Below are 14,373 nucleotides of genomic sequence, written 5' to 3' on the forward strand. Positions count from 1 at the left end.
TTTCTTTTCTCCCTCTAGCTCTTTATTCTCTCTCTCCTCTTCTTTCTCCCTCCTTCCTCTTCTTCTCTCCTCATTTCTCTCCATCTCTCCCACTCTCTTTCTTTCTTTCTATCTCCCTCGCTCTCCCTGTCGCTCCGGCTCTCCCTCTCTTACCCCTCCCCCATCTGTGGGAAGCTGCCGTTGTGCGCATGTCGCCGATGAGTCAAATTGTGGAGGCAGTGCATGCACACACACATACACACACACACATATCCTGTCTCCCACGAAGGCATCTGTTTCAGTCTGTCTCTCTGTGAGATGCAGCACCAACAGAGAGAGGGGGAGACAAGAAGAGGGAGGGAGAAAGAAGAGAGGAGGGAAGAATAAGAAAAAAGAGGTGTGAGAACAGAGGCACAGAGCAGAAAGAAAGGAGAAAGAGAAGAAGGGCTCAAATAAAAAAAAATTAAGAGTGAACAAAGATAAAGCAAAGACAAAATACAAAATACAAGACTCTTCTTCAGAAGAGGAGAGGATGCTGCTGCAGCTGAGCATCTATGCCTGACTTCTGAGGAGTTCTCAGCTCGGACATGACTGACATGCAGCATTCCTGCATCTGAGCATCTCTAGTCCGTGCATGTGTGTGAGAGAGAGAAAGTGAGGGTTAATGTGTGTGTGAAGCCATGGCGAGTGCTCAGCCGGGGGTCCACGCGTTGAAACTCCAACCTCCTTCCGTCTCTCACACGCTGAGGAACGGAAGCAACTTCATTAAATGGGATGAGGTAAGGACTGATTTTCCTCAAGCACAAGCAAATAGTTTTATTTAATTCTACTACTTGAAAAAAATAAGGAGGCTGAGGAAACAGTCAAAGAATTGAAACTAGCTGAATTAATGTGGAGCGTGAGAAATTGAGGAGGAAGAGGAGGAAATGTGCCATGTTGTCAGATGTGTTTACTATTCATTTGCTGATTGAGCTTTGGCAGTAAGTACCTGTGGATCTTACCAGTGAGGCAGATAGTGTGTGTGTGTATGTAGGTGTGTGTCTGAAATGTGTTTCTGATCAGTCTTCTATCCACCAGTATTCATGTACTGTGTGTGTATAAAGCCCACACATACTTACTCCTGTGCCCTTCATGAGCACAGTCAAACACAAGGTATTTGCAGAGCTGTGTGTGTTCCTCTGTGTGCATGTGTGTGTGTTGGTATGCTGAAGTACAGAGCGCTGACAATGAGGAGGAAAAAAAAATGCTGTCCGGTTGCCATGGTAACTGACATGGTTACCAGCACCTAAACAGATCAGGTGTGTGTGTGTGTGTGTTTATTATCACTGCCTTGAGCTTTATAATGTCATGGATCATACTTATGGAGAAGTACTTAAGAACTAATCCAATGCAGAGCTGAATCCATTCACAATAGCTTAAACTTGTGTGTGTGTGTGTGTGTGTGTGTGTGTGTGTGTGCGTGCGTGCGTGCGTGCGTGCGTGCGTGCGTGCGTGTGTGTGTGTGTGTGTGTTTTGATATTTGAATCTCTCAAACATGTAGAGCCGGGCTTTATGAAAAATAGAATCAGTTGCTATGGCAACAGGTGACAACCAGGGAGCTAGTTAACCAGCTTCTGAGCTTCTTCTTCTTCTGGTTTTTCTTCTTCCAAATGTAGGCTGTGTTAACACTTTCAAGAAAACAAAAATCCTGCAAAAGAATGTGAAGAACTTTATAAGTATGGACATCTAATGTTTAGAGGACTGAGCTCAAGCTGGTTCCTGTGCCTTCTGAGAAATAGGGATGGAGTAAAAAGTCCCTCCAAGGGTTAAATATATGCCCTTTTGAATAGCTATATTAATTATAGCACAGCAGGTAAGAGGTATAGCTTTGCCAGATTTTATTGACTAGCATTATGAAACAGTTTGTGTACGATCAGGAAAACAAAGAGAAAAAGAAGTACCATAGAAATATAGTGTTGCCGAGGTTAGCAATTGTGCCACATGAAAAGCAGATGCTGATGTGTGACAGACAAACCGTCTTAGTAAGAGCCTTAGTAAGAGTTTTAATGCTAGTCATTTTCCATGCATGCAAACAATTAATTATTTAAATTATTGTGTATCCCTGTATATAATTTTGCACCATTAAATTAAGGTGCAACATTCTGAGCTGGGACTAAAGACAAGTTATAATGATAGAACTGACGAGGATACCTTTCTTTTCTCCCTGTGACATCTGGAATAGTCCAGCTTAAATCTTAAATCAATAAATTCCATTATTCTCACTCACAATTCACAGCTTTTTACGTATGAGGAGAACATATGTTCTTTTCTAAAGATTCTGAAGAAATATGGGAAATTTTAGAATTCAGTGACTAATTTAGTGTTGTTCAGTTACTGTATTTAGTTACTGTGATAGGTGATAATAGTTGGTTTATTAGGTGGTATTCCTTCCTTGTGGTGGACTTTTGGCCACTAGTGGATATTCCAGGCTCTTTTTTGCATTTGTATCCCTAAAATATATTTCATACCTTTTCATATTATTTAATTTTTTTTGTCCATTATTCAGTGGTTAATAGACAGATTTTTTAAACCTGGTTCTGTTTTATTGTGATTTTTCTGTGCTTGTAAGTTTGTTCAGCAATGCACTTGTGATGTATTGACTGAATGACAATAAAGGAATCTGAATTGGTCATCAGTGCCCTTAGCTTCTGTTGGTATTGATTTCAGCTGCTTTCCTCAAAGAGGGGATTAGTTTATTTCAGTAGCCTATACCCTTTTACTTTGCTAACGGATATTTTGCCTGTCATGGCTACAAGCTGCCAAACTACATTAACCTTTCCAGTTGTCCCTGGGGCATCATTTCATGCGGGTGTATGGGTCGATTATACGCAAGTTAGCCCACATGTCAATAGTATGAGCTACTTTTTTCAAGTGGGTGTGTTTTACCTATACTCTTTTCCTAACCCTAACCATGTACTGGTTTTCTGGCAGTGTATAGTATAAAGCAGCAGCCCAATTAACCTATGTGCCAGGCATTTTTTATGGTTTTCATTTAACTAATACCTAAATAGATCTCTGTTCCTGTTAATAATTTTTACATATTAACAAAACAGTTTGAGCAGTTTTGTAGAAGTACAAAACTGATATCCATCCACAGTAACTGAGTCCAGAACCTTGTTAGGCTAAAGCCTTCACTACTGTGTGCAGCTGTGAAAGATGCAAAAGATTCATGCTGGAAGTGGGAAACTGTCACTGTTTCACACCTCCCTGCTCTTGTTCTGCACACAGATAATACAGCTGTTGGGTTTGAGCATCAAATCAATTAAGGTTTAGCTTATAAGAAGGTGGACAGCACTATATTAATTAGATGTAACATTAAATTGTATTGGAACATCTTATTCCTGTGCCTCAGACAAGATTGTTTTCAAGTCCGTGTCAAGGTACCAACAACAAAGGACACATTACGCATAGCATGGAGGCATCCAGTAAAATGTAGCATTACAAGCCCCGGGATGAGAAGGCACTGGCATGCCATAGTCTTTGTTTGTGTGTGCCCTTTTAGGAAGATTCAGTGTTCTAGGACAATGAGAACAAAAGATTTGAAAGTGGAGAGAAATCAGTCCAATCCGTGCTGGTATGGAATAGGAAGAAGCAAAGCCAGTGAGCTAGTTTAAGCAGATGAGTTGAGCTGCATGGTATCATGCTTCACTCTGCTCAGATCATACATTAATGACATGCAGTTTGGTGGTTTATTTAAGCAGCAAAGTTTCCCATCTCTCTCATTTCTGACATGTTGATATTTATAACTCGAGAGGTCGAAAGCAACCAATGTTACAACTATAATCTTTAACAGCATTAGTCAACTTAACAATATTATTATTATTTTATTATACAATAATCCTTTAGTAGCCTTCATTATTTCATTGAATCTCCTATTACTGAACCAGCAAAAATATTGGATTCAATTTAACATATACTGTCAATATGATATGATGTCTAAAACCTTTTGGTTGAATTGTCTTGTTGTAACTATAACTATAAGTCACAGCTCCCCGGTTACAAAAGCTGCAGGTTAATCAACTTTATAAAGAAGTCTTAAGTTTGCTTCACCAACTTTGCAAAAATGACAAATTTCAGCTTTAATTTTTGATGCTATGCTGTCTTCTTCTGGCGTCACTGGCATGTTTGTGTTGTTCGATATTTAGACTTTTTTGCTGTTATTATTGATTTTGTACAGCTTAAGTTGCTTTATTTTTGATTATTAACTTATTTTTGATCTGTCACATTAAATCTTTTGAACCTTTTTGTTTGATTCATGGCAACTGAAACTGTTAAAAGATTCCATCAGTACCTGTAATAAAGTCACTCCAACCCTATCTCTGTTTTGCAGAAAAGCAACTGAAACCACTCTGATTAAACTTTTACTAAACTGTATAGATTCAAAGCTTTACATAGTCACAAATCTTTGCACTCCCTTGAAGCATATTCAATTTGGCTGCAAGCTTCAAAACATCAGTTTATCAAATAATTTGGGGGATTCAAACTGCTTAACCCCATATAAAAAATACTTAGTAAGTATTATTTTTGTCCATTCAATACCAGATATTTACACCAGGCTTCAAGGTGCTTTTATTTTTAACCAGTAATTAGCCACAGAAACCGGTCCTCTGAGACACCTGCTGTGTATAAAATGCTATGACTTTTCAAACAGCAAAACATCAGAAGAGCTGCTCTGTCTGAATCCACCTGGAGCCAATTAGGAACTATCATGGTGGGTTAATATGGATAGATAGTTAGTGTTATGACAGCTGAAAAGAACTTCTGTAACATGAAAATGAAATCGCTTAGTGTTCCCTGGTTAAAAGAGGTCACGCTGTAGTGAGTAGTAAAATAAGATTCTGGACACTTACAGTATGAATCACTATCACTTCATGCCACCACAGACAAGTGTATTCTTACATAATTTTCTCGCCCTACCAAGTAGAAAGTAGAACATTTTTATGAGTGCATTAGCTACGTAAATGATTTTTCGCTTGAGTTTTTATGATGTTTTACGGTTATTTTCATTCTCTCCACCTGTCTCCCTAGGATTTGTCCACTGTCACTCCAGTGACTCTGCATGTGGATCCACATGGATTTTACCTCTACTGGACCGACCAAAACAAGGTTAAGCACAAAAATCAGCTGTCTTAGATATAATTCTCTTAGACTGGCTGTAGATATTAAATGATGAGGAACAAATTAAGCTTGAAACCTCAAAAAGTGACATTAATTGATTTGGTGACTCATCAATATTCAGTATTTCAGTCATTAAAACTGGAACTTTTTTCAGACTAGATTCTGAATCAAAGATGAATCATTAAATGTTTCATTACCTTCTTATTTTATGCACATTTGACTAAATTAATTTGCTAATGAAGATTGGTTTTTTAAATTAATTTTCCATTTTAAGTTTGATTAAATGTTGTCTGAATCATTTTTTGTGCACCTGTGAAGCAATTTTATTATTTTTTTATACACAAAAATATAACCAATACAGTCTAGCTGTTAGTCTGATCTGTTTTTGCTATGCTATGTTATGTTTTGCTATAAGATGCTAAATATCTTGCTTCCACATAATCTTGTCTGTGACCTTTATCTACTACAGAAACTGCATACATATTTACAACATTCAGGTTCACTGTGCTAACAATAACCAGTTATGTTTTTGGAATGCAGAGAAAAAGATATACTAAATGCTGCAGTTGGAGATCATAGCAGAGCCAAAATGATTCCCACCATGTGTAATGATTTTACAGTTTTCTTACCTTTGAAATGGTTGCTTTGAAGTTTGTGACCACTCACAGCCAGTTCCTGTCTTCAAATGATAGTTACACTGACTTGGTCAGATATCAGTCTGAGTTAGCTTACAGTTAAATAGCAACAGGTTGGTAATTACATGCAAACTTTTTGTGATAATATGATGATTTATTGTGATAAAGCAGTGAAAATAGCAACTCTGTTGCCATCTACATACAGAGAAATTTGCATTAAACAGAAAAGTACAGTAAATACTTACATTCAAAGTCAGTCAAATCAGAACCACATAGATTTGAAACAAATATTAATAAAGGCCTCCACAAATAATGAGGTAGTTGCTGCAAGATGGTGATTTAACTGCAGAATGGCATAAACACTCAGCATTCCAGCTTTTATTTCAGGATATAACCAAAATACAGCTAGTTTGTCAACCAGCTGAGTCGAGTCAGCTGCTGCAAAGACATGAACAGCAGACAAGTTGCACTCAGCAGCACAGACTGATTCAGATTGGTTGCAACACATTGGCAAACTGTCAGTGTTCATAAATTAGACATCAATTACTTGCAAAGCCTCCCCAACCTGTTTGAGAGTGAGTCAGTCTGAGTTGGACCGTGATTATTTGGAGACAGATTGCTTCCCATCAGGTGACTTGTGCAATCGCCTTGCGATCATAAGTGGCCACCCAGACGTTCAAAAACCCAGGGGTTAGCTTTGTCACCTGAAAGTATGAAAATACATGAGAAGCACAAACTGTGTGCTATTCAGGAATTAGCTGTTTTTATTTTTTTACACACAATTCCAAGAATGTTGAAATTTTTTTTTTTTTTTTTAGCTTTGTTAATCAAGAGGCTTGCCAATGTTAAGGTTATGTATTCATACACAAGAACTGTAGAGATACAATGTATAGTCAAAGGCTGGGTGGATACCTTTAAAAGGTATGAAAAAAACAAGCATATAAGACAGCATACCATTGCACACACATACATACATGCACACTTTCTTTCCAGGTCGGCTTAAATCCTTAACAGGAAACAGCAGGAGGCCTTTAGCTCCCAGATAACAGCTGACTGCGTGAGTGTGTGTGTGCTCTATGTGTGGGTGTGTTTTCATTAGGACACAGAGCTGTTGGACCTGACCCTGGTAAAAGATGTCAGAACAGGCAGAAGCACGAAAACACCCAAGGTACTGTCATCTCTCTGCTTATATTCACCTCTACTTGACTCTGCACGTGTGAAATGTATGCTGTGTCCTTCCTGCATTGCAATTTTCAATCCTCCTACTGCATCTCTGTAGCCAGTGACCTCTCACCTAACAGTTGCTCCTCTTATGCAGCAGAATGTGATGTTTTATTCATGAAATTTTTAATATTTGACTTAACGTTTGCATTACTTTTTGTAGCTGACATTACGGCATTCGTGCTTTAATAATAAGTTGATGTTTTTTATTGCCTCTTTTTTCTTTCTGTACTACCATGAAGTACTTTAGATTTTATTTCTGTTACCTACTATCGTTTATGTTATATTTATTGCTTTGCTTCCTACTTCAATAGAAGACTTGTGCTTTGCTTTCATAAATAGCAAAGCATCTGATGTATTTTGTTCGAGGGCAGCCATAATATTTGCCTGACAGGGTTTCTTAATGATTTTAATCCTTGATTGTTACTGTGACTGCCTCATAAGTCTCTAATAATCTCCTCCCTCTGGTCCTCCTCTACCCCTGCTTTTACTTTGTCATCCTGAAAATGATGTGCCACCATGTGAGGAGGGAATTTAACGGAATAATCACAAGATTGAACATTAAACCGAAGCAACAAAAGGAAAACGCAAAAACATTTAACAAACCGAACCCCTGGAAAACCTTTTTTTAAAAATCAGTGATTTCACATCTTTCCTCAATAAGTACGCAAAAGGAGACATGGCTGGTGTGCCATCACCTCGTGGCATACACACACTGGGCAGATCACCTGCCATCAGGGCTAAGAGACAGACAACCATTCACAATTACTTTGAAGCCTACAAGCAATGTTGATTCAGTTAACCTAAAATGCATGTAGTGGGGTGCCAGAATACCCAGAGAGAACCCACACAGGCACACAGAAAAGCACCAGTCTGGTTGATGGATTTGAACCCAGGACCTCTTTGCCATCAGGCAACAAACTTCTTTAAGGAAATGTGAATGATGTGCTGTAAATCACTGGTAGACATGTAAACTCAACTTTCCTGAAATCTACACATGCGGCAGCACTATTTAAGCATAACGTTTAACCCATCAGACCATGGTACTAACAGAATGCAAGACTATACTGATCTCCCAAACTGGCCTCTCATTTCTTACATTTTGCTTCCAAGGCACCAGACTTTTTAGTACTTTTTAAAATGGTCTTGAGCAATAATTCTCCAGCTATTGACTGGTGTACATAGTGTATCCGTAAAATATTTGAGGAAAGTGAACAAATGGAGGGCAAAAGAAAAAACGTCAGGTCAAAAAACTATTTACAACAGATAAACAGTATCTGAAAGTATTGTCCTTAAGAAATTAAAATAAAAATGTAGAAGACTTGACACCTGACAGTTGATTGGTTCCCCAAAGTCTCATAGAAATAGTATTAATTGAAGGGTGGCTGTCAAGAAAAAACCAAAGAAAGGAACCAGGAGAAAAGTCTGAGATGTGCCAAATTACACAAACCAAATTTGAAATGTCTGTGAAGGTTCTCAGTCACCCAGGTCATGGTAGTCTAAGGAGCTTGGAAAGAAAAGTGTCTGGACTTCTTTAAGTTTCCTTGAAGATGTTTCACCTCTCATCAGAGAAGCTTCTTCAGTTCTAAGAGTAACTGGTGGAGAGTCCCAGATTTTAAGCCCTATGGGAGTTTCCCCAAGAGGATCATGGAACCAGTGGAGAATCCATCATGTCCTGGGACTGCATTTCAGTCACAAACCAGACAGTAGCATCTAAAAAGCATCTGGCAGCAGTGTTCACAAACACACTTTCAGTCTTAGACAGAAAAACATACAACATAACACTATCAGTAAGATGGCATATGGCCTCTCCAGAGCCCGCACCTCAACATTATTGAAACACCGTGTATCATCTTGACTGGAACAAGAGGAATCTCCCTCAAGAAGCCCGGAGAACTATTCCTGAAGACTACTTGAAAGCTTGCCTAGGAGAATTCAGGCTGCGCTGAAGAATAGAGGTTGCTGTGTATACCCAGTGTTGGCTTTCAGCCTTGTTAGAATTGTACAGACTCTGATTTTCCCTTATATACTGTATTTCCATATACAGAGAGTGCAGAATTATTAGGCAAGTTGTATTTTTCAGGAATAATTTTATTATTGAACAACAACCATGTTCTCAATGAACCCAAAAAACTCATTAATATCAAAGCTGAATGTTTTTGGAAGTAGTTTTTAGTTTGTTTTTAGTTTTAGCTATTTTAGGGGGATATCTGTGTGTGCAGGTGACTATTACTGTGCATAATTATTAGGCAACTTAGCAAAAAACAAATATATACCCATTTCAATTATTTATTTTTACCAGTAACACCAATATAACATCTCCACATTCACAAATATACATTTCTGACATTCAAAAACAAAACAAAAACAAATCAGCGACCAATATAGCCACCTTTCTTTGCAAGGACACTCAAAAGCCTGCCATCCATGGATTCTGTCAGTGTTTTGATCTGTTCACCATCAACATTGCGTGCAGCAGCAACCACAGCCTCCCAGACACTGTTCAGAGAGGTGTACTGTTTTCCCTCCTTGTAAATCTCACATTTGATGATGGACCACAGGTTCTCAATGGGGTTCAGATCAGGTGAACAAGGTGGCCATGTCATTAGTTTTTCTTCTTTTATACCCTTTCTTGCCAGCCACGCTGTGGAGTACTTGGACGCGTGTGATGGAGCATTGTCCTGCATGAAAATCATGTTTTTCTTGAAGGATGCAGACTTCTTCCTGTACCACTGCTTGAAGAAGGTGTCTTCCAGAAACTGGCAGTAGGACTGGGAGTTGAGCTTGACTCCATCCTCAACCCGAAAAGGCCCCACAAGCTCATCTTTGATGATACCAGCCCAAACCAGTACTCCACCTCCACCTTGCTGGCGTCTGAGTCGGACTGGAGCTCTCTGCCCTTTACCAATCCAGCCACGGGCCCATCCATCTGGCCCATCAAGACTCACTCTCATTTCATCAGTCCATAAAACCTTAGAAAAACCAGTCTTGAGATATTTCTTGGCCCAGTCTTGACGTTTCAGCTTGTGTGTCTTGTTCAGTGGTGGTCGTCTTTCAGCCTTTCTTACCTTGGCCATGTCTCTGAGTATTGCACACCTTGTGCTTTTGGGCACTCCAGTGATGTTGCAGCTCTGAAATATGGCCAAACTGGTGGCAAGTGGCATCTTGGCAGCTGCACGCTCGACTTTTCTCAGTTCATGGGCAGTTATTTTGCGCCTTGGTTTTTCCACACGCTTCTTGCGACCCTGTTGACTATTTTGAATGAAACGCTTGATTGTTCGATGATCACACTTCAGAAGCTTTGCAATTTTGAGACTGCTGCATCCCTCTGCAAGATATCTCACTATTTTTGACTTTTCTGAGCCTGTCAAGTCCTTCTTTTGACCCATTTTGCCAAAGGAAAGGACGTTGCCTAATAATTATGCACACCTGATATAGGGTGTTGACGTCATTAGACCACACCCCTTCTCATTACAGAGATGCACATCACCTAATATGCTTAATTGGTAGTAGGCTTTCGAGCCTATAAAGCTTGGAGTAAGACAACATGCATGAAGAGGATGATGTGGACAAAATACTCATTTGCCTAATAATTCTGCACTCCCTGTATATTTGCACAAGTTTCAATGAGTCGCTGTGCCTATTTCCCATTTTACTAGAAAATAAAAAAATAAGTGGAAACTCAAGACTTGCATGAGCGATGATGAGACCCTCTTCAGTCAGAAAAACTGGAGAAAATGTGGAGCCCCTCTTGAGGAAGGTGACAAACATTAAATAATTTTTATTTCCTTACTTTCCACAAAAACATCTTTCTCTGTTTGATCGCCTGATTTACTATCAAGTTCAGCCTGCACTCTCTTTACACATATAACACACTGTATGTTGCAAACAACATGTCACACTGGGTAAAAATAGATGCAAATAAACTGCCTCAAATGGTCTCAGCCGTCCCCGCATCCCTCCAGGTCCCCTCACTTTCATCCGTCTCCTCTCTACAGTGCATGCCTCCCTCGTGGCTCTGATTCCACTGACAGCTTTCACTCTGTGTCATCCAATAGGAGGCTAAGCTGCGGGAGCTGCTCGATGTGGGAAACCTGGTTGGTAGGCTGGAGAACCGCATGGTTACCGTGGTTACGGCTTCAGACCTTGTAAACGTCAACCAGCTTAACTTCATCGCTTCGCAGGAGGACGAAGCCAAGGTGCTGAGCTCATTAAAGCGACCGTGACCATGACTAATTGTGATGATAATGATGATGCAGTGTGTGACTGTTTTTGTGTTTCGTTTTTTTGTAGGTGTGGTGTGAGGAACTGTTTTCTCTGTCTTCCAACCTGCTGAGCCACAATCTCAACCGAGACCAGAGTCTGCTGAAAGCGTGAGTACGCACACATTCATCACTGCACGCACTTGTTTGTTTTATTAAACAGTATATGGCTTAAAGGGAAGCACAGATGTGGATTTGTGGAGTTTGGAGGTTAATAAAAAAAATACTGAGTCTTTTGTGATAAACTTAATCATCCCTGCTGCTTCCTGACACCTTTTTGAAACCTATTTTCTGCACATCTTTTAATCTTAATGGTTTTACAAAATGCTTCATTCACACACACCATTGACCCATTTGCCCGACCACTTTTGCTACTTCACCCTTTGAAACTGACACCCTCTAATTTTTCTGCTTCAGGTACATCAAGTTAACTCTTCAGCCGAATGCAGAGGGGAGAATTCCTGTCAAGAAGTGAGTTCCCGATGATTATTAGGTCCCCAAGCCTCACTCAGTGGTTTTACCCAAGCATTTGCTTTGAGGCACATGTTACAGTATATGGTTGGGAACGTGAGGAATTAGCCTGAAGAAATCTTCAGAGACACGCACAAACTTTAACTTTGCTCTTTCCTGTCCCTTGCTTCCAAAAATAAACTTAATTCCATGTGCACTTGGGGAAGCAAAAACAGGGACAGGATTCATGAAGGTGCTTAATTCAGCACTGACCTGGTAATCAACCACTGCCAGAGCATGAGATGGATAATACAGTTATGACAGGAAGCTGTATTTTAGAAGCAAACTGAGAGCCGAATTAAGGTCAGCTGATATCTAAGAAGCCAAGGGAGTAGAGTTTTAAGAAAGCCCGCACGGTTTGACAGTTTGCACAGTCGAAGCTTTGGGCTCAAGTGAAGAGGGTGAGATTTGCCAAAGTGAAATTGCGTACACGGGGAATAGTTGCATTTCAAGAACCGTTATGGAGGATTAGCACCGTAAATGTCGGCCCATTAGTTGGAGAGAAGAATATGTAGAGGTTCTTACGGAAAGTAAAAAAATGAGTTTTGGGTTGGTGGAATGATCATAATATTGTTGCACCACTGTCTGTTTCAGTATTGTTCGGCTGTTTTCATCGGACAGAAAAAGAGTCGAGAATGCCCTGGAGAGCTGCAAACTGCCCTATGGACGGGTAAATACTTCAGTTAGTTTGGATTATTATAGGTGGCAGGGAATGAAAGACACACATGAAAAGCTGTTCTCTTTTCATGGATAACTACATATTAGACTCACAAAGTATTTAGTTTTTTTCTCTCTTTTTCTCTTTATTCTTTCTTCTCAGTTTTCTGTTTTCTGTTGAAGCTTTTGTCTGTTGGTTTTGTCCAGAATGACTCATAGTGCATGGATGGGTGAAATAAGCTCAGATATCTGGGTCATCAAGTTTTCAAGCAGCCACTTCCAATTCAAAACAAAGTGGTGTTGATTTTACATGAATCACACATTGAATATTCCTGTGAGCACAGAAAGATTGTTTTTGAAGAAGACATGTTGGAGGAAAAGTTGCATTTTAAAAAGGGTTTTGAACTATATTTTGCAGTTGGCATTATCAATAATTAATGCCCATGTTCTTTGTATTTGACAGGGTGACAGCATCAAACTGGAAGACTTAACACTTGAAGTTTACCGGAACTTCTTGGATAGTCTGTGCCCTCGTCCTGAGCTTGGGAACATCTTCAAACTGCAGTAAGTAAACAGAAAATAACTTGAGCTGGAGCTCTTGCTGCAGCTACTGACCTCTACTCTGCTAAAAGATGTATTAAAGATGAAGAAGCTACTCTACAAAATGAAAAGTTGTTATTTGCTTCAGGCCAATTTTTTTGATATCAGAAAAATCGTGATTCATCGCCTGTCCCACTTGTACAGACAGACAGGGATTGAACAAACTGGTTGATCTTTAGCTTTGCAGCAGTAATCATATTCTTAAAACTAATCTATCCCCTCTTCCAACGATGTTATGCAACTGGACCAGTTTGTTAGAAGTAATTAGCTTTCTGAAGCCGATCTAAATCCTGATCCTGGAGTTTTTTTTAATGTAATTGTGTCCCTAGAACCAGAAAGGTGTCTAAATCTAAATCTATTTGTATTAATTACTTGAACAACAAGACAATACGTCACAATTTCTTTTTATTTCAAGTTGATATGCAGTTGGAAATATATGATGATTAAGACCTCATTAAGACCAGTCAACAACCCCCTGGCGACCACTGATCACTAGGGAAATAAATGTCTATTCTGCAAAATAGACATTCTACCTTTTTCTCTCTGAGCTACAGTGAAACTGCAAACATCTATGCAAACTACTTGTAGCCTAGTAATGACCACAGCAATCACAAGGAGCTTTTCAGTGCTTCATCATATACCTCTTTACTACCAGTTTGTTATGCACGAGACTGTCAGGAACCTCCAGCAACCACTCGCTTACTAGTCACAGAATACACACTTTTCCCGCATGACTGGTGGTTGCTAGATAAGTGCCAACAGGTCTCTAGGTCTGTGTGACTGAGACCTGAACCACTGTGAGATGGGCCCAATCTGAAATTTCACATCGTATCTTCACACTTAGAATGACAACTTGATATTTTAAAAAAAAGAAGCGTATCATCTAGTTGTTCTCAAATATTATCACAGGGCATTTCTGCATCGAAGAAACTGGAATCAATAAAGGATGATAATAATAAAATAATTTAAATGTTTAGCTATAATTTTTGTAGTACTTGTACTACACTTGTACTTGTAGTAGTAATTCTCTGTATCTGTTTTTTTTTTTTCTAGCATTGGAAAGCAGTAGATAAATCTGTACAATGTGAAAACTGGCAGATTTATGCAGCATACCACTTGTACATTTGTTCTAGTGGTTTCTCATCACACATAAAAACATGTTGACGTATTCCAGTTTCTACAAACGTTCTAAACCCTTGCAAATTGATTTAACTTAATTGATTTAATCAATTGATAAAACCAATACAATAGCACTCTTCCCATCTTAAAAACTGTTTTTCAAGAGTATGAGGTTAAGCAGCACTCCAGCAGTGGTTCCACAAAAATACCCAAACAGCATACAAATTTCTGAG

At 39.2% G+C, this 14,373-nt stretch overlaps 1 protein-coding gene across 1 annotated transcript in view; it reads left to right on the plus strand.

Moving 5' to 3' along the window:
* Positions 1 to 301: 301 nt before the first annotated feature.
* plcb1 (phospholipase C beta 1) overlaps positions 302 to 14,373 on the plus strand; it is a 37,716-nt gene continuing 23,644 nt past the window's right edge. The window contains exons 1-8 of the mRNA XM_082556541.1: positions 302 to 758; positions 5,047 to 5,124; positions 6,871 to 6,939; positions 11,051 to 11,191; positions 11,286 to 11,365; positions 11,672 to 11,725; positions 12,359 to 12,434; positions 12,885 to 12,985. Of these exons, the coding sequence (XP_082412667.1) occupies positions 660 to 758; positions 5,047 to 5,124; positions 6,871 to 6,939; positions 11,051 to 11,191; positions 11,286 to 11,365; positions 11,672 to 11,725; positions 12,359 to 12,434; positions 12,885 to 12,985 (698 nt within the window). The 5' untranslated portion in view covers positions 302 to 659. The remainder of the gene's footprint in view (positions 759 to 5,046; positions 5,125 to 6,870; positions 6,940 to 11,050; positions 11,192 to 11,285; positions 11,366 to 11,671; positions 11,726 to 12,358; positions 12,435 to 12,884; positions 12,986 to 14,373) is intronic.

Source organism: Aulonocara stuartgranti, assembly GCF_965226115.1.
Source record: "Aulonocara stuartgranti genome assembly, chromosome: 13".
NCBI lineage: Eukaryota > Metazoa > Chordata > Actinopteri > Cichliformes > Cichlidae > Aulonocara > Aulonocara stuartgranti.